The sequence below is a fragment of the Bos mutus genome, chromosome 22 (assembly GCF_027580195.1).
Source record: "Bos mutus isolate GX-2022 chromosome 22, NWIPB_WYAK_1.1, whole genome shotgun sequence".
Lineage (NCBI taxonomy): Eukaryota > Metazoa > Chordata > Mammalia > Artiodactyla > Bovidae > Bos > Bos mutus.
The window spans coordinates 50,067,979-50,085,474 of record NC_091638.1 but is presented as its reverse complement, the minus strand read 5'-3'; the positions used below and the strand labels follow the sequence as shown (position 1 = coordinate 50,085,474).

The 17,496-nt window shown below is 56.8% G+C and overlaps 1 protein-coding gene across 4 annotated transcripts in view; it reads right to left on the bottom strand.

Moving 5' to 3' along the window:
* The window catches only part of CACNA2D2 (calcium voltage-gated channel auxiliary subunit alpha2delta 2), a 140,552-nt gene that overhangs the window by 25,973 nt on the left and 97,083 nt on the right, over positions 1 to 17,496 (bottom strand). For all 4 annotated transcript variants that reach the window (XM_070359390.1, XM_070359388.1, XM_070359391.1 and 1 more), the window contains exon 4: positions 7,305 to 7,364. In XM_070359390.1, coding sequence (XP_070215491.1) covers positions 7,305 to 7,364 — 60 coding nt within the window. The remainder of the gene's footprint in view (positions 1 to 7,304; positions 7,365 to 17,496) is intronic.

Here is a 17,496-nt window from a genome sequence, read left to right as displayed (position 1 = left end):
GGGGTGGGGCAGACACCACCCTCTCTTCCATCCAGAGCTGCCATCCAGGGAGGGCTGAATGAGTCAGGCTGCGGAGGCCTGACCCCCACCCCAGCCAGACCATCCTCAGGGGCCCTCACAGGCACCAGGAGGATGTGGTACCGCGGGGTTGGGGTGGGATCCCCCAGGGCTCCCTGAGTCCAGGACCAGGGTCTCTGCCTTGCAGCCCTGCCCGGAGGTAGGCTGACAGCCAGCCTGTCCGCGGAGACTCTGGCTGAGGCAGTAACCAAGGGGGAAGTGGGGAAGACGGAAAAATAGAGCGAGACTGGGACAGAGTGAAATAATGACTCGACACCGCATCTTCCAATTTCTTCTATTAAAAAGCCTGCTCATTACGGGCATGTACTTATTAATTATCTGTGATTTGTTGTGAAATGCAAGGGGGTTTACACAACAGGAGCAGGAGAAAACAAAGCCCGGCCCCCGCGCCTGCCTCCCGGCCTTGCCTGCCTTTGCTAGCGCCGCCCGTCCTGGCCTGGCCCTCCTGCCCGCTGCCGGGGTTCTCGGCCATCTGCACGTCATAATCACCGGCCACCCCGGGGACCCGTAACACAAACGGGCTAATTTCATGTTTAATGATCTTTAATCAGAACTGAGCACAGCTGACAGAGGCCGCCAGAAGGTGAATCTGGTGCCATCAGGTGCCACCGCTCAGGATGGGCCGCCCCACCCCTGCCTCGATGGCCCTAGGGCACGGCTCGAGCTAGGGCCACGGTCTGAGCCGCCCTCCCCTGGCGTTCCTCGGCAGGAACCTGCAGCATGGCCCTAGTGGGCCCTTGCTTGCCAGGGAGCCTGTTTCTTTGTGGTCTGCAAGTGGGAATGATGACCAAGTCTGCTCCCAAAGGTCTGGCTGTAAAACACCGAGCCAGCGCTTACTCCATAATGGGCTACCCCTTGCCCGGGCCTGGCTGGGTCCCATGTGCTGCGTGACATCAGGCTATGGTATTCTCTCTCTGGGCTCAGGTTCCTCGGGCTTCAGGGAGGAGCTTAGCCTTGGTGACTGTCCAGGTGCTGGGTGTGAGGCTTGAGATGGTTGGTACCCAGGCTTGTATGAGTTGTTTCCTATCAGAGGTCTGGGGATGCCGGGCACTGGCTGGACCTATGGGCATAGTGTGAACATTCTGGAACATAGACTACACACCTGGCACCGCCCTTGGGTAAGACCACAACCTCCTAATGACTGAAAGACTGAAGTTTCAGTCCTGTGAGGCATCTGCTGTGTCTATCAGGGCCTCACACACACTGCAGTATAGGATTCTCCCAACAGCCCCATGACTCCATTACACAGAAGAGGACACTAAGTCAGGGAGGGAAAAGGAGTCGCACCCTGGCTCCATCCTGCCTTCTCAACTCATCTCCAACCCCTCCCGCACCTGCCCACCCACCAGTCCAGGGAGACTGGAGCTCAGGTAGGCCCAGGGTAGGGGCAAGGGCTGGGGCCCAGGCTCCAGGGTGCTCGGCCTTTCCCTGGGCCCGGCTCTGACCGAAGCGCGTAATGAAAGCTGACATTACATCAAACACAATAAGGAGTTTCGGTTGATGAAGATCATTCCTGAACACACAAACCCATTAAACCGAGGGGAAAAATATCAATTCAACACACTCGCTGGCGAAAAGAAAATGTGATTTGTTATCTAAAAGGGGGTTATAAACAGGGCTCGGATGCTCTTTCCCTCCGTAATGAAAACAGGCAGGCACAGTGGGAGGACTGCAGATTAGAACATGTGGCTTCGCTCACCAACTTTTTAGGCAAACCTTCTGCAAGGACAGGAAAGGGCATGGGTGGGGGTTGGTGGCTCTAGGCCTCCAGAGTGACCCTTGCAGGGACCCTCCTCTGGGATCCCCTCACAGGCCGGGCCTGGGTCCTGCCTGACCTGGGACGGTCCCTGGGATTCTGGCGTTCACTTGGGCCATCCCTGCAACTGCTCCAATGGCTCCCTTTGTCTCTCTGTCCGGTCTCAGTGCAGGATGAGATGCTGGTGGCATCAGTGACACGGGGGGAATGTGTCACACAGAAGGATTCTAGCCCCCCTCCAGACTGCCTGTGAGGCTCAGGAATCTGTATGCAGTGTTTGTCCCTCTGGAGAAGGAAATGGAAACCCATTCCAGTATTCCTACCTGGAGAATTCCACGGACAAAGAGGAGCCTGGCAGACTACAGTCCATGGGGTCTCAAAGAGTCAGACACGACTGAGTGACTAATACAACACTTTGTCCCCCAGGGGCTTGGATACACGTTGGCAGGACTCCTCCCTACCTCTCCCACCTTGAGAGGGCCAGCCCATGCCCCTTCCTTGGTAGAGAGTGGCATTAGCTTTGGATGGTGGCAGGCAAGGTCACATGTGTGAAAATACATTGTAAACCCAGCTGCGGTCACTATGTCTGATGTGATGTGGAAGTGGGGATGTGGCGGGACAGGGTCATTAGGGTCGGTGGGAGGGTCCCTGGAAAGCCTCTGTGTCTGCTTAGGCTTGCAGGTGCCCCCACCTCTGATACACAACAAGGAGGTGGTACCACCTGGTGACTACATGCAGGGGCCCTGGCAAAGGGTCCTGGCCTCCTGGCCGGGCCCGGACATGTGAGCTCTGGGATCCTGAACAGTGAGTGGGGACTGAGGCTGAAGCCTTACAAGTCTCTGTGGCCCCATGAGGACTCCTTGGGGTCACCTCCATCTCACTGATAAGGCAAGGGTGCCTGTTAAACCTTTCAGCCTCCATGAGGCTCCACCTTGGTTTTCCACTTGTAAAGTAAGAATGATGATGCTAAGAGGACAGGGAGCGAGGCCTCTCCAGAGGTTTGGGCTAACTCGACCCAGGAGTGGGCTCCCTTGTGCTGACAACTCCACAGCCCCAGGAAGGGCCTGAATATGGAAGAAACCCCCTGGCTGGGGTGAGACATGTGTCCTTAATGTCCAGGGTTGACACCTCTGACAGTCCCTCCATTACTGGCTATTTTAGGGGCCATTCTGCTCAAACCGGGCAGAGAGTGGGGGATCACCCATCTGAATTCACACACATCTCCCCGCAGGTGGATTTCTGTGCATACACGACACGTGAGAGGCGGGGTTGGGGGCCCACACAGCTCTTGTATACACACAACACACACGCTCTCCAAGAGAGAGCATGAGGGATGCTGGCCGGCGGGCAGAGGGCGAGGAAGTGAGGGTGGGGTGTGCACGGGGAATAGCAGTTGACACCTATGTTTGGCGCCGTGGAAGGCGGCTGCCGTGGCTGGGTCGGACCCGACTGCCGCTTGCTCGCCCGGCTCCCACATAGGACCCAGGCCAGCTCCCCGGCTGCACCAGTGAGGACGCTTGGCCTTCCTGCCCTGGCTCACGGCCAGCTCAGCTCAGCCAAGTGGACTGTTTTCCGAGAGAGCCGTCTGTCGCCGGCTTGGCAGAGAGGCAGGCAGCAGGCCCGATGGCTGGGGCAGACCTCAGGCCGGGGAGCCACCTGTCCTGTCCAGCCGGCTCCTTGGCCTGGCCCAGCCTTCACAGCCTTCCCTTCGAGTACCCAGGCAGTGCCGCCTCTCCCATCAGACTCTCCAGAGAAGGGCTGCGTCTCTCCCATCAGACTCCCCAGGGCAGGGCCGCTTCCCCCATCACACTTCCAAGGGGAGGGATTTGTCTCCTGCAGGCCTTGGGGCTGGCACTGAGGCCCTGGGACCATGGCCTCTCCTGCCCCCACTGACCCATGCCCTGGCCCGGCTCCTCCCTGGTGACCGTTTAGATGGAGGATAACGCTGGCACAGTGAGGCCCTGGCACCAGGCACGGTGTCCGCCAGGCGGGCCATCTCCATCTACCCTAAGTGTTATGTGCACCAAAGCACCTGCTGCCTGTCTGCAGGGGCCGTGGGAGGGGCCGCCTGCTAACAAGGGCCCCGGTGTCCAAGGCTGCGGCCAGGGCTGTGGCTACAGGTTCTCTATCCCTGCTGCGGCCAGGAGTGCGGGGTCATGACCTGAGACCAGGGAGAGGAACACGGGGGGCACTTCCCTTCCAGATGTTCTCTTGTCCCAGCTTTGACTTTGCAGACTGCAGGATCCTGCAAGTCCGTGGGCTGGTGTCAATGGTGTGAGTGTGTGTGTGCCTGTGTGTGAGTGGGAGGGGGTACACCACTGTCTGTTTCTCAGAGGTCTGCACGCAGACTTGCTGGGTGCCATTGACACAGGCAGGGCCACAGCCTACTGACCATGCAGTGGAGTCCAGTGTGGCTCCACAGGTCAAGGGTTTCCTCTGTGCCCAGAACTGCCGAGTGCCATCCTACCCCACTCAGAGGTAAGAAGCCCGAGGCTCTGGTCACTCTGTCCACAGGGCACCTGGTTGGACATAGGGACAGGTGATGGGCAGCACTGAATCAGGCTCAGTTGCCTCTGGCCAACAGGAGCCGTGAGCAGGGCAGACAGATGAGCCCACGGGGCCACTGGCCTGGGGGAGCTGCACTGGGAGCCATCTGTGATGGGGGCACCAAAGGCGGTTGCTGTGGGCAGTGGGGGCTAACCCTAGAGCTGTGGCCAGAAAGATGAGCTCTGGGGAGTTAACTGGAGTGGGAGGTGCCACCCTTCTGAAGGAGGTAAGGACCTTCCTGGGAGGAGGCCTGGCTCGTGTAAAGGGCCCGAGTTTGCCACCGGGGCCATGGCACAGGCTGCGAGCACTCCTGAGTGCTGGGGAGGAATATGGGTCCTTCCTTAGCTGTCACCTCCTGAAAGTTTTGGGAAGGGCACAGTTTCAAGGGTGGGTGGTGTGCCTACAAGGGACAAAAATCCATCCTTTAAGCAGTCTCAAGTTCCCACGTCCCCGTGGCATGGACAGTTCCCACCCTGGCAGTTCTGCCTGGCAGCCCAGGCAGGGCTGGCTAGCCTAGTGGCTAATGGGCCCAGCATTAGGGCTGATGCCTTTCTGCCTGGAAGCTGGGCAGCTTGCCGCTTCTGGGGAGGAGAATGGCCCTGACGGTGCAGCTGGAAAGGAGGCGGCACCTACAGCACCACACTCCCCTGCCTGTGGGACACACAGGGAGACTGATGGCCTGGTGGGGGTGAGCGACAAACATCAGGCAAACAAGGCTGGGCCCAACTGGCCCTGTGGTCACACCCCTAGCTGGGGGCATCTCAGGTCAGGACAGGGACCAGCAGAGCCCTCTTCCACCTCAGGACAGGAACACCCAGAGCCCATGGGCCAGGATGGGCAGAGGTGCACCCACACCATCACCAACTTGCACCTCATGACCTGACATGTGGACCCTTTCACACATCACACCTGGGCTGACAGCCCCTAGTTCTAGCCGGGCCTTTGTCAAATGGGGAAACTAAAGCTCAGAGAAGGGCGAGCTCTTGCTGGGTGACTGTGCCCAGTGTGTGGGGAATGGGTCCTCAAAAGCACCTGTCTCAGAACCTGGACACCCCTGAGACCCGGGCTCTGCTTCCCAGTAGGCCCCTGGGGTGCCCTCTTTGGCCTGGGATAAGCTGTTCCTGTCTCGGATTGACTGAAAATGAGGAGTCAGGGGTCAGAGGTCCACTAAGATGACCCTTGAGTTTTCTGCAGAGTCAGGAAGAGAAGACGGGTTTGGGGCTGAGGCAGCCCTCTCCTCTTCTGGTTCCGGGCCTGGACTAGGAGGGAGAGAAAGCCAGGCTGAGGGCTTCCAGTCCCTGATTCCCCAATTCCTTCACCCTGCTCTGTGCCTGCTCTTCAAGCCTGTCCTGGGCCGGGAGGGGAGGGAGTAGATACGTCATAAACAAAGGAGTGGACAGAGCAGGAGCCAAGGGTTCTGGAGGCCCAGCAGGTGGAGGGGCTGATGTGCTGGTAGCCAGAACAGCCTCACTGGGAAGACGCAAGACAAGCTGGGCTTCCGGGAGGAACAGAGTGGGTAGAGAGATCAGGAACGGGGCTGGAGTTAGGTGTTGGGTGTAGCTGGAGCACAGGAGGAGGGGAGAGAGGAGGCAGGTTGATGAGAGAGGCAGGGACAGCCAGATCCTGGGGCTTTGGGTGCAGGCTCAGGCTGGGCCTTGTTGGGAGTCACCAGGGTGCTGTTATTTGAAGGCGGGGGCAGGTACAAGTGCCCAGGGAGTGCAAAGTGACTGCTGTTGTATGTATTTCTGATTAAGAGGCTAAGGAGGCATGGTGGCCCAGGGTTGGGTTTGTAGTGCTGAAATGGGAAGCAAGGAAAAGGCCAGCCCCCAGCTCCCAGGGAGGGAGGAGGGGTCTAGGAAATCACTAGTTGATTTACGTGTTCACTATAGACAATCATCTGTTAGTTACCTCCAACCCCATGTGAGCTCCTTGAGGGTAGCACCCAGTATCCACCAGGGAGCAAAGGAGGAGTGCTATGGTGGGGGTTCAGGGTGACCTGGGGGATGGGGACTGGGAGAAGGAACCGGTTTACAGGGTCTACATCACAGACATGAGCCCCCCTGGCATCTGACAGGCTGGCTGTGACTCTGCCTCCAACAGGTAACCTCAGGTAGGTCAGCCACTCTGCGCCTCAGGGTCCTCGTCAGTGAAGCAGGAATAACAGTCCCTCCCACCTCCTAGAGGCACTGGGCTCAGAGCTGGAGTGAGTCAGGGCCTCTCCCACCCCCTATCGGCCCCTGGGTTCCAGGGGCCAGCTCTCAGTGCCTCTCCCTGCATTGAGCACAGAGACCACTGGGAAGCGTGGCCACAGTCCCGAGTGGCTGTGGAGGACACAGCGAGCCCTGCCAACTTCTCTGGTCCCCAGAAGCTCGGTCAGCCTTGGCATGGGGGGTTTTCCTGAATCTGGGAGGAACCCTGCCTCGGTCTCTCTTCGGATTTACTGTGATCCTGACACAAAAGGTGTCTCCAGCCCACCCCAAATCAAACACGCTGCCTGGATATGTGAGGCTGGGGGTCAGTGAGGCGCTCCTCCCCTTCCCCACATTCCGGACACTCTGTCCTCAAGCAGAGTCCTGCTCCCAGCATCTCCTGCCTCCACTTACTCTGGGCTCTGCTGGTGAAAGGAGAGGATTTCCTGGCTATGACAGCCTGGTCCCCGATCCCAGCCTGGGGGCCTTCTGGAAGGGAAGTCTGGGAAGGGGATAGGGTCCTTCTCCCTCAGCAGCTCTCCCACGACAGTGTATTCGTGAACCTCAAATGCTTGCTGAATGCTGGGCAAGGGTTCCTGGCTCCACACCATGGACCCCTTGGTGCCCCGCCAGTGGGTGAGTGCAGCCTCCCCTCCCTCCTCCCCTGCACTCACATCCACCCTTGCTGGGGGTGGACAGGTCCCAGGGCCTGCGGAGACCACTGCAGTTCTTACCTTGATGTTGTCCTGCCAGCGGTGAGCTTTCTGGAAGGTCTCTGCAGCATCAGCCAATCTCTGAGGGACAGAGCACAGGACGGTCAGAGACTGAGGGAGGTCTGTTTCCAGCCTAGAGGCTTCTCCGTCCCCAGCAGTCCCTGGGACCAGGGTGGCTCAGGGGTTCCCTGGACATCCTGCCAGACCCCTCAGGGATTCCTTAGCACCACACATTCTCCAGCTTGCCTTGTGGGCCCTTCCCCCACCCACAGGAAAGGTGAAGCCTGTACAGAGTGACCCGAGTGGCATCTCCACGGGACTCCCCGGACTTCAGCTCAGTCACATTTCCAGCCCACAGGATGGCAGGGGGATCCCCAAGATGATTGAGGACCTAGGCCCTGCAGCCAAACTCACTGACACTCTCGACTCGCTACAAACCAGCATCACCCCAGCGCCAAGAGGAAGGCCCTCCCAGTCCAGGATGAAACGCCACGAGAGACAGAGTGCCTTGCTGATGCACCTTTGCTCCTGGTTGCTCGGGACCCAGTAGGAGGTGCCCACGGCCCACCCCTGCCCACCCAGACCCACCACCATTGTCCTTGTCCTGGCTTCCCAAGCCCCCTCCCAGCAGCGATCTCCAAGCCTTCTGTCCACACAAGCCTGGCGCATCATTCGGCGCTGATTGCTGTGGCCTCCTCTACTGAGGCCCCTGTGCCTCTGAGCACAGCTGTCTGTGTATCCTGCACTTTGCTACCCAGTACGCCTGGCGCCAGACAGTGCTGATGTGCAGAGACATGGCAGAGCCAGCCCTGCCTTCCACAGTCCAGAAGGGGAAACAGACACATCACCAGGCAGAACAAAGAGGGCAGGAGTAGCTGAGGTGCTTCGGGGCAGCTCAGAGCTGTGGGAACTTAGGACATCAGGGAGGGCTTCCTGGAGGAGGCACAGAAACCCTTTGGCTACCCTCTGGGCCTGAATCCTCACTGCCCAGAGATTCTTATTTTGTGGATTCCGTGGATCCTGCCCCTTTACGAAGTCCTGATGCTGGGAAAGATTGAAGGCAGGAGGAGAAGGGGACAACAGAGGACGAGATGGTTGGATGGCATCACCAACTCAAAGGACATGAGTTTGAGTAAACTCCAGGAGTTGGTGATGGACAGGAAGGCTTGGCGTGCTGCAGTCCATGGGGTCACAACGAGTCGGACATGACTGAGCGACTGAACTGAGGCTTCTGAGGACAGAACTGAGCCTGGCCCTTTAGGGCCTCCCACGGAACTGAGTGAAGTTTTATTAATGGTAATGATGACTCACCCTGAACTGGTCACCTGCTGCATCCAGGCTTGACCACCACCACCCCCAAGCCAGCAACACATCAGGTGTACCTGTCACCATCCACAGCATGCTTGATGTGTCCCCGGTTGAGGACGCCCAGGCACAGAGATGGTGAGCAGTCTGCCTGAGGTCACGGAGGGACCCTGGGTTGGGCTGGGCCTTCACCGTTGAGTTTGCCTTGTGCAGCCCATGACCAAGGTCCGAGGGCACGCTCTACAGGGTCCACCATGCCCGGGGAGGAACAGAGCGGCTCATGGTTGGGGAGAGGCTCTGATCCCCAGTGTCCTCTCCACTTGACCCCATGAGTGATGCAGTAGGGTCCTGCCCCCTGGCCCCTTGGTATTCAAGACAAACACTCCCATCCCTTAGTCCAGGCCTGATGGCTTGTGGGCCCCAGAGGGGAGATTCTAAAATAAAGCCTGGCAGCTGCACACCAGGGGAAATGAAAGACCAGCTTTTCCTCCCCTCCAGCGTGGTGGAGCCTGGTGGGATCCTTACAGAGCTGCAGCCTCCACCCTCTGGGCAGGATGTCACCTCTGGCTGTTAGAAAGGCTGCCCAAAGCTATCCCCTGCTCCCGCTGGGCCTGACTTCCCCTCCTCCTCTGGCCAAGAGCACTGAATACTGGGAAGGCTGTGAGGCTGGGGGACATGGGGCAGGGTGGGAAGTCCCTTTCAGAGTCAAACGTCTTCAGTTCACATCGCAACAGCCTCCTGCCACCCCACCTGTCTTTTTTGTAGCTTCTGTCCTCTGCCCACCTGTTACTGCCATACTTGCTTGGCTGGGCCCCACCCCACCTTAATCCAGCTTCAGGAACCATAGGCCTCTCTTCTCCCAGATGGCTCCTGGATCCTGCCTCCAGTCCTGGCCCCTTCTGAATGCCTAGGTACCTTTCTGGGGGTAATCCTCAGGCCCACTGGAGCATATAACACCCCCTCTTGGAATGAGCCCAACCTCCTTGTGACTATTACCCCTACATCTCACTCTTAATGCAACTCTTGGGACTTCCTTGGTGGTCCAGTGGTTAAGAATCCAACTTCAAAGCAGGCGACGTGGGTTTGATCCCTGGTCAGGAAATTAAGATCACACATATTGCGAGGGAACTAAGCCCGTGTGCCGTAACAAAGACCAAGCACAGCCATTAAAAAAAAAAAAAAAAAAAAAGTTTAACTGTTACTCTAACCACCTTACTGATCATCCCCAGCCCAGACTCTTGTGTCCTCTCTTGCCCTTCACTATCTTTCTCCACATGACACCTGGAGCTTTTGAAATGTGGGTCTGGGGGTGCATCACAGTCCTGCTTCTCCACAAACCCTTAAACCTTTGGCAGTTACCCGTAGCTCTGCACAGAAAAGGCAAAGCTTTTTTGAGACCCCAGGAGCTCCCCTGCACTCAGCCTCTGCTCCTCCCTTTCCATTTGGGGGCATCCTCTAAGCCTAAACCACAAGCACCCCCACCCAACGCCAAGGCCCTGATAGTCCCTGATTCACAGCTGGCAGCGCCGTTCCGCAGAGGACATACTGTGTGACACACGGGCTTAACAACATTGTCACTCCTGTTAACCGAGCACTGACCCTGCATACCCACCACCGGGGCCTGGATAGGAGTGTCTGAGCCCCAGGAGCATTCCCTGGGGCCACACCTCAAGGGGCGAGCCTCGGGCAGTCACTGCACACCCTCTTTCCTTGCCTGGTGACCTACCACTTTCCCAGGGACGCCAGACCCTTCTCAGAATGGGCCTGGAGCCACTGCCATTTCATGGAGGATGAGACTAGAACACACGTGGGAACAACCAGATCAGGGCCCTTCCCACGGAAAAGCCACAAGGTTGATGGAGTTGCAAAGATCAAAGTGACACTAGTTGAAATCTCCAAACTGGGCCAAGCCCTTGAGGAACTTTTTCTTTGGCCCCTACTGCCCCCGCTGGGTGGAGGATGCCTGCTCCTTCACCCGCTGAGGGCTTAGGTCTGACCCTGGGAGTCATGGGCCTCAGGAATATGGGGACCGATGGCCCCTCGGGCTCTCTGGGCTAGCAGCCAGGGTGAGGGAGACCGGGGGCGGGGAGCCCCAGCCCCCAGCCTCCTTGAACTTATGGAATCCCATGGGCTCAAAGGCCCAGGTCAGCCCGCTGACTCGTGAATAACGGAGTTGCAGTAGCCACAGCGAAAGGATTACTTTTAATCCTCAGTAACGATCAAGCCATTATTATTTTTTCAGTGTTACAGATCAATCAGTCCATCCCCAGGCACTAGACGTGCGGAAACTGCTAAATACACTGGCCTGGTGGTGCGGGAGGAAGGGCTGAGGCAGTTGGATGGGGGTGGACGGGGCAGGCTGTGGAGGCTCGGGGTCCCTTGGGTCTCAGGGTGAGAGGGGAGAGGACAGGAGTTCGCACAAGGGGCCCCAGGATGGGACCCTGGAGCCTTGGGTTCAAATCCTGACTTCTTCCCCCAGCCCTCAATTTCCTGCCTATAGTATGTTAGAGGTAGTAACCTTACCCACTCAGAGGGCAGCTAGGTTCTTGGCAGCTCCCTTGCCCCAACCCCTGGAAGCTGCCCATAATGCCAAGTATGCTGGTGTCTCCCTCGCTGGCTCTAAGCATGTGCTCCCTCGCCCACCTCCGGGCCTCCCTGTTATCCCCTCTTTCTGTTTGGGATGTGCGCCACACCACCTTAGTCAGACTTATCAGACTGTCACCTCCTCACCTCTTTTGCAAGCCTCCTTTCGCCCTTGGCCAGTCCACGGGCTCCCCTCCCCTCTGCTGGGCACCCGTCTCCAGAGAGCCCACAGCACTCAGGCTTGCTCAGGACTTGCCGGGAGACAGCTCACAGCTCTGTCTTCACCTTGCCCTGAGGTTCATCCTCCTTGCACTTCCCTCCCACCTTCCCCTGGTCCCCCTGATGGCCTGGGGGAGGCAGGATGGGGAAGGACACTGAGGTCCAGAAGTAAAGGAGAATCTACAGAGACTCCCGGCAGGGCACGGGCAGCGGTGGGAACACCGTTCTGTCTGTCTCAGGGCTCCTGCCTGTCCGGGGGAGATGTGCTCCATTCCCACCCCTGACCCTGAATGCCTGCTCCCTGGGACTGGCTCCCTGCTTGGGTTCTGGGCTCTGCTCTCAGAGCAACCTGCGGTGTCTGGTGCTTCCGGTACCAGGCCCCTGCACCTCCTGCTCCTTCCTCTGCACTCCCGCCCAGATTCCTCCAGCCTGTTTCCTTTATTCATATTTGAGGCATCAGCTCAGACTCCATTCTCCTCCTAACCACTCCCTGATCCCTGCCAAGCTGCCATCTCTCCCCATCACGGAACTCAGAAAACCCTCTGCTCTTCCTCTTGAGCTCTGAGCTTGGTGGTGGCTATATCTGACAGCTGGCAAGTTCACAGAAGCCTGACCCCTAGCATGTAGTAGGTACACAATGAGCACTGAAAGTGTTAGTCACTCAGTTGTGTCGATTCTTTGTGACCCCATGCACTGTAGTCTGCCAGGCTCCTCTGTCCACGGAATTCTCCAGGCAAGAACACTGGAGTGGGTTGCAAAGGAGGTACACAATGACCATCTGATAAATCAAAGTAGGAATGTCTGTGGACCTGGGTGAAGGCTGGAGTTTGGACTTGCCCGGTCAGCTATGTGACCCTAGGCATGTGGTTTAACCTCTCTGAGACTCTTCTTCATCACATCCCGGAGGGTGAGGGCCGCCTGTGAGGATGACGCTGCTATGAAGTTGCTTATGGTGGCTTGCCTGGCCTGCGATGTCTCCATCGTGGCCAGGGCACTGGAGGGAACCGTGCTAGGACTGCTGAGCAGGGCTGTTCACGGCCAAGTCAATCACGGTAACAGCGGGCATTTCAGAGGCAATTATCAGAGGGTTTCACTTAACAATCAATTTCCTTCAGCTCCGGAAACTGTTCTTACAGGAAAAGGCAAGAAAGAGGAGAACTGAGCTGTGGACAAAGCTCCCCTAGGGGAGCAGCCCCCTGCACAGACACCTTTGAATTTCACTAAGTTCAAAGTCTCTCAATTGCTGTGGAGCTGAGACAGACTGTGACCTGAGATAAGGGACCTGGGGGCCACAGCGGGTGCTCCTCAGAGGCCAACATCTGGAGGGTAAGATTCCACTGTGTACTGGGAGGGGTGGGGCTTGGGCCTGGCGGGGGGTGGGGTTGGAGCCCTCAGGCTGCTCCATCCTTTTTGAGGTCCCGCTCCCTCCCCCCAGGTTGGGGACCCCACTTCTTCTTGGCCTCCTTCCCACTCCTCTCACCTGGAAAACCCGTCCCCCAGCCCTACCCTGTCCCGTGCTGGCCTAGCCTGTAAGGGTCTGGGGAGCAACTGCCCACCAAACAGGATTTGTTTTGTGCAGCCCAGAGGGACAGACTGTAGGAGTTTTTTGGTCTTAATTAGTTACAGCTACTCTCTCTTCCAAGACGATATGAGAGGCTTAGGATAAAAGGTCCTGAACCTGTGGGGCACAGGATATTTAGAGTTGTGCCAATGGGGGCTGAGCCTGGCAGAAGCTGTGATGGGGGCTCTGAGGTGGAGGTCAGGGGCAGCCAGCTCAGAGTAAAGTCCCAGCACCAAGTAGGTGCCCTGAGAACACCGTCAGAGCGGGGCAAAGAAGGTGATGATGACAGACAGACACAGACACTGTCCCTGGAGCTACGCTGGACTGATGGCACAGTTCATCCAACAACAGGTGTACCCCTTCCTCACCCTCCCCAGCCCACCCCTGGAAGACACCTGAGAGGTGGATTCTTTTGTTCCCTGTTCTGCAAGGGGATTGAGCATGAGTGCCACTGCCCCGGGCCCCTGGTGAAGAAGTGGTGGAGGGGGCATCAGTAATTCTGATGTAGGTGTGATGTTTGGTGTAGGACGCTGAACCTCCCAGGGGAAGGATCAGGTCTGGCCAGGTGGGGCCTGGCTGGTTAGCCACAGGTCTCTGGACCTGTTTCCCAGAGCGGTTCCTTGGCCCTGTCCCCCGGAGAGGGTATCAGTAACTGGACTCTCAGATGCGGCTCCGAGCCCACCCCACTCCAACGCTGGTGTCACAGGGTAAGTACCAGGGTACCCTGAAGCCCCTGCCCAGCACAGGACTGCTGCCCCTGCCACCCTGCTTCCCTCCCCACCTGCAGGCCCCATATTAGCTTTGTATTGTGTACTGATAGATACTAAATACAGATTTCCAATTTCCAGAGCTGTTATGGTCTAATGAGTAAATAATATACATATGTAAAACTGTCTAAAAACATATCTGCATAATTAAAATATCTGCATAATAATGAAGCAAGATGCAGCTTAGCAAGAAGGGCGCTGGAGCCCCAGGGCTGACAATAGGGGAAGATGCATAGGTGATTGAGAAATCCTGGTGCTGTGGGTCCCTTCTTCCTGCCGCCTCAGCCTAAGTGGGTGTCTGCCTGTTTGTCCACCACCTTTTTTAAGCAGGTACATCCACAGACAGTCAGGGGCCAGGAGAATCCTTACTTGGCCCTGTTCTTGCACAACTTGTGGCCTGGGGAAGGTGCATGTGTGGGCGGACAGTGCCTGTGACGTGAGTGGTGGGTGTCCTGACGACTATGACTGCTCAGAGCTTTATGGGCACGACCTCACTCACCACGACCTCTTGTTCTGATGCCCATTTTCCTGGATTCTTAGGGGGTAAAGAGAAGTGCACCAGTGTGCACAGAGCAGGCTGACAGGACCCCCAACTTAAACATGGCAGGTAGGGGTGGCTTTGCCTTCCCATCCAATGGCACCTTCTGGGCAGCATGGCACTCATCCCTGCCCTCCTGCCCTCTCCACGGCCCCTTCTTCCAACCTTTCCTGAATCCATCCACTCCAGGCACATCTGGCACCTGTCTCACGATACATCTGACCCATACTTTCTTTATTAACCATGCTTTCAGCTTAAATATGAAACAATAGGATTTCCTTGGTGATGGAGTGGTTAAGAATCCGCCTGCCAATGTATGAGACACGGGTTCGATCCCTGGTCCAGGAAGATTTTCCACATGCCGTGGAGCAACTAAGCCTGTGTGCCACAATTACTGAAGTCCAAATGCCCTGCGGTCTGTGCCCACAACAAGAGAAGCCACGCCAGTGAGAAGCCCACACGCCACAGTGAAGGGCTGCCCCCACTCACTGCAGCTAGAGAAAAGTCCTCGCACAACGACGACGACCCAGCGCAACCAAAAATAAATAAATAAGATGAAACCACCACTGAACAGATGAAACACAAACACCCCAAACCCAGACCAAAAATCCAGCAACTAAAACTGCAGGGAAAACAACAAACACTCCGAGCTGCAAAGGGCACCTGGCGGAGGGGGAGCTGCCACGTGACGCCCACACTGTTGTTGGCAGCGACAGGCTCCCTGACCTTTTCCCTTACCAGCCACACGAATTCTCCATGAGTTGATAAAAAAAAGTAGTAAAATGGAATTTTTTTCTTTTTTTTTTAAAAGGTCAGAATACATGTAACAGGGAAAAGCTCATTCGAGCCGTGGTTCCCCTCTGGAAGGGGCACTCGTCTCTCCAGCCCCAGGACTGCACTTGTGCACTCCCAGTGGGCACCTTGGTCTTGGTTATCGAAGCCTGTGCCCCCTCGGTCCCCACCCACAAGGGGCAGCCTGTATTTCAATTTTCCAGGAAAAATATGAAGAAGGGAGGGGTGGCTTCTGATGAAGACAGAGATGAGGCTGGGGAGCCTGGTGTCCAGAGGCTTGAATTTCAGACCAGAAAGGATAATTCTGAGCCCCCAAGGATGGTTGCTAGCTTACATTTTGACATTTAAAAAACCCACTCTGTCCTATTACTGGTATGAACCCCAAAATGGACTTTTTAATTAAAAAATTTGTTTTAATTTTAAAAATAAAATAAATTTTAAAAAATTTATTTTATTTTTTTAGGCTGTGCCCTATGGCATGTGAGATCTTAATTTCCCGACCAGGGGTCGAACCCGTTGCCCCTGCTTTTGGGAGCACGTAGTTTTAACCAATGGACCGCCAGGGAAATCCCCAAAGTGGACATTTTCACATCAGGAATAGAAAAGCCATAGACTCCAAGATGCTTGTTCCCGGAAAGGAAAGGAGGTGAAGTGGCACTCAGGTGATGACAGAAATTCCACTGGCTTCAATGCTTTAGCTTTCAACGGGGAACGATGGTCAATACGAAAATGTGTCAACAGGACACAGGGCAAGGAAAGGGAGCTCTGGGGGCTGGCGGAACATTCGCAGGGACCAGGATGAATCTACAGAGCAGTTGTCAGGAACCACAGATGAAATGGGAGATTTCAGCTCTGGTATCAGGCTGCTTTGGGAGGGGATGCGAGTGGCCCTACGTGGCCTCATGTAAAGGCAGCAGGGCAGGCCCGGCTCTTGGGGCCCTGTCCTGCCGGGTCCCTGCTGCTGGCTCCTGGGTCCCCCACTGGGCACCTTTGAGAGATTCCCTGGTGAGATTTAAGCAAGTAAGTCCAATATACTGCACCAGGTCCATTTTTGGGCTGTGGCCCTGGAGCCCTGCCATATGGAGGCACCTTGGTGGTGAGGAGCCCGAGCCGAGGGCTGGGCCAGGTGGACTCCGAGGCTGCTTAGATTCCTTCCAAGGCACTGCCCTGCTCAGCACAGTCCCTCAGGGGGCTCATGTGGGTCGGAACCCACCAACCTAGCTGGCACGTCCTCAGCTGCCAGCATGAAACCTGCCCGTCTCCACTGTGAACCAGCCCCTGGGGAGCCAGGTGGAATTTCTCATAAATTTGCCAGCTTTGTCAGCCTTCCTCCCTCTGAAAGAAGACCTGGTGTAATTTACTAAAGTTTCTTTCATCCTTTTAAAAAAACACATCACATCACATGAAGGTTATCAGGCCCAGGGCAGGAGGAAGAGACGAGCAGGACCACACGCCATTTGTCTAAGTTTCCCCCATCAGGTCGTGTACTACAGACACACACATGTGGGCATGGGTGTGTGTGTCCCTGTGTGGGACAATGCCCCGGCCACTCAGGAGGCCCGAGCTCCTAGGGCTTGGTGACTGACCCAGCATGTACTTTGAGAAGCACGGAACTTTTCTCTCTGGACCTCAGTTTCTCAGGGCCATAAAAGGGACCAGAAGCCCACCCGACCCTCCCAGGGTAAAGGAGGTGCGAACAAGGCATGGACAGAAGGCAGGATGTGGACTCACCCTGGAAATTAGGGACACAGTCCCAGGTAGTGGGTTGCCTCTTCCCTCAGCTTCACCCCAGGACCTTCTGACTGCTCCTCTCAACCTCGTTTCTCTCCTGGGCCTTCTGACCTTGACTTGACCTCTTCCCCTCCGAAGTTCATTTCGATAGACTGTCGGTCTCCTCGGCACCACCTTTATCCACTGTCCCCCAGCACCTTAGCCTTCAGTTCAGCCCTGCCCCAGGAAGGGACCAAGGGCCCATTTCCGGGTCCTACTCAACCCACCCAGGCTGGGATGTCACTTCCCTACGGTCACCCCTTAGAAGTTGCTCCCCTCCAAAGCCCCCTATACGGTGACCTCTTTCTCCTCTCCAGAACACTGCCCTCCCCTGCTCCAACCCAATGTCAGATTCCCACCCAAGCTGCTTGGCATAAGCTCATCTGCCTTGGGCCCTCATACCTTCAGGCTCCTGTGCCCCCAGTCAATGCTTCCTGGATGCCCCGACCACGCCCCCCCTTTCCTGTGGCATCCTTTACAGGGTTCTGTGTGGCCTGGCTCTGTCAAACTTGTTACTCCTACCATGCTGACCCTGAACTCTGCCCTCCTGCCATGCTTAGGTTCCCTACACTTGTTTGTGCTGTGCCCTGAACTTGGACGGCCCTCCATGCCCCCTCTGCGTCTGTTAGGAGTCAGTGCCCATCTACCTCTTCCTGGAAGCCCGGTCTCCTGCCGGGC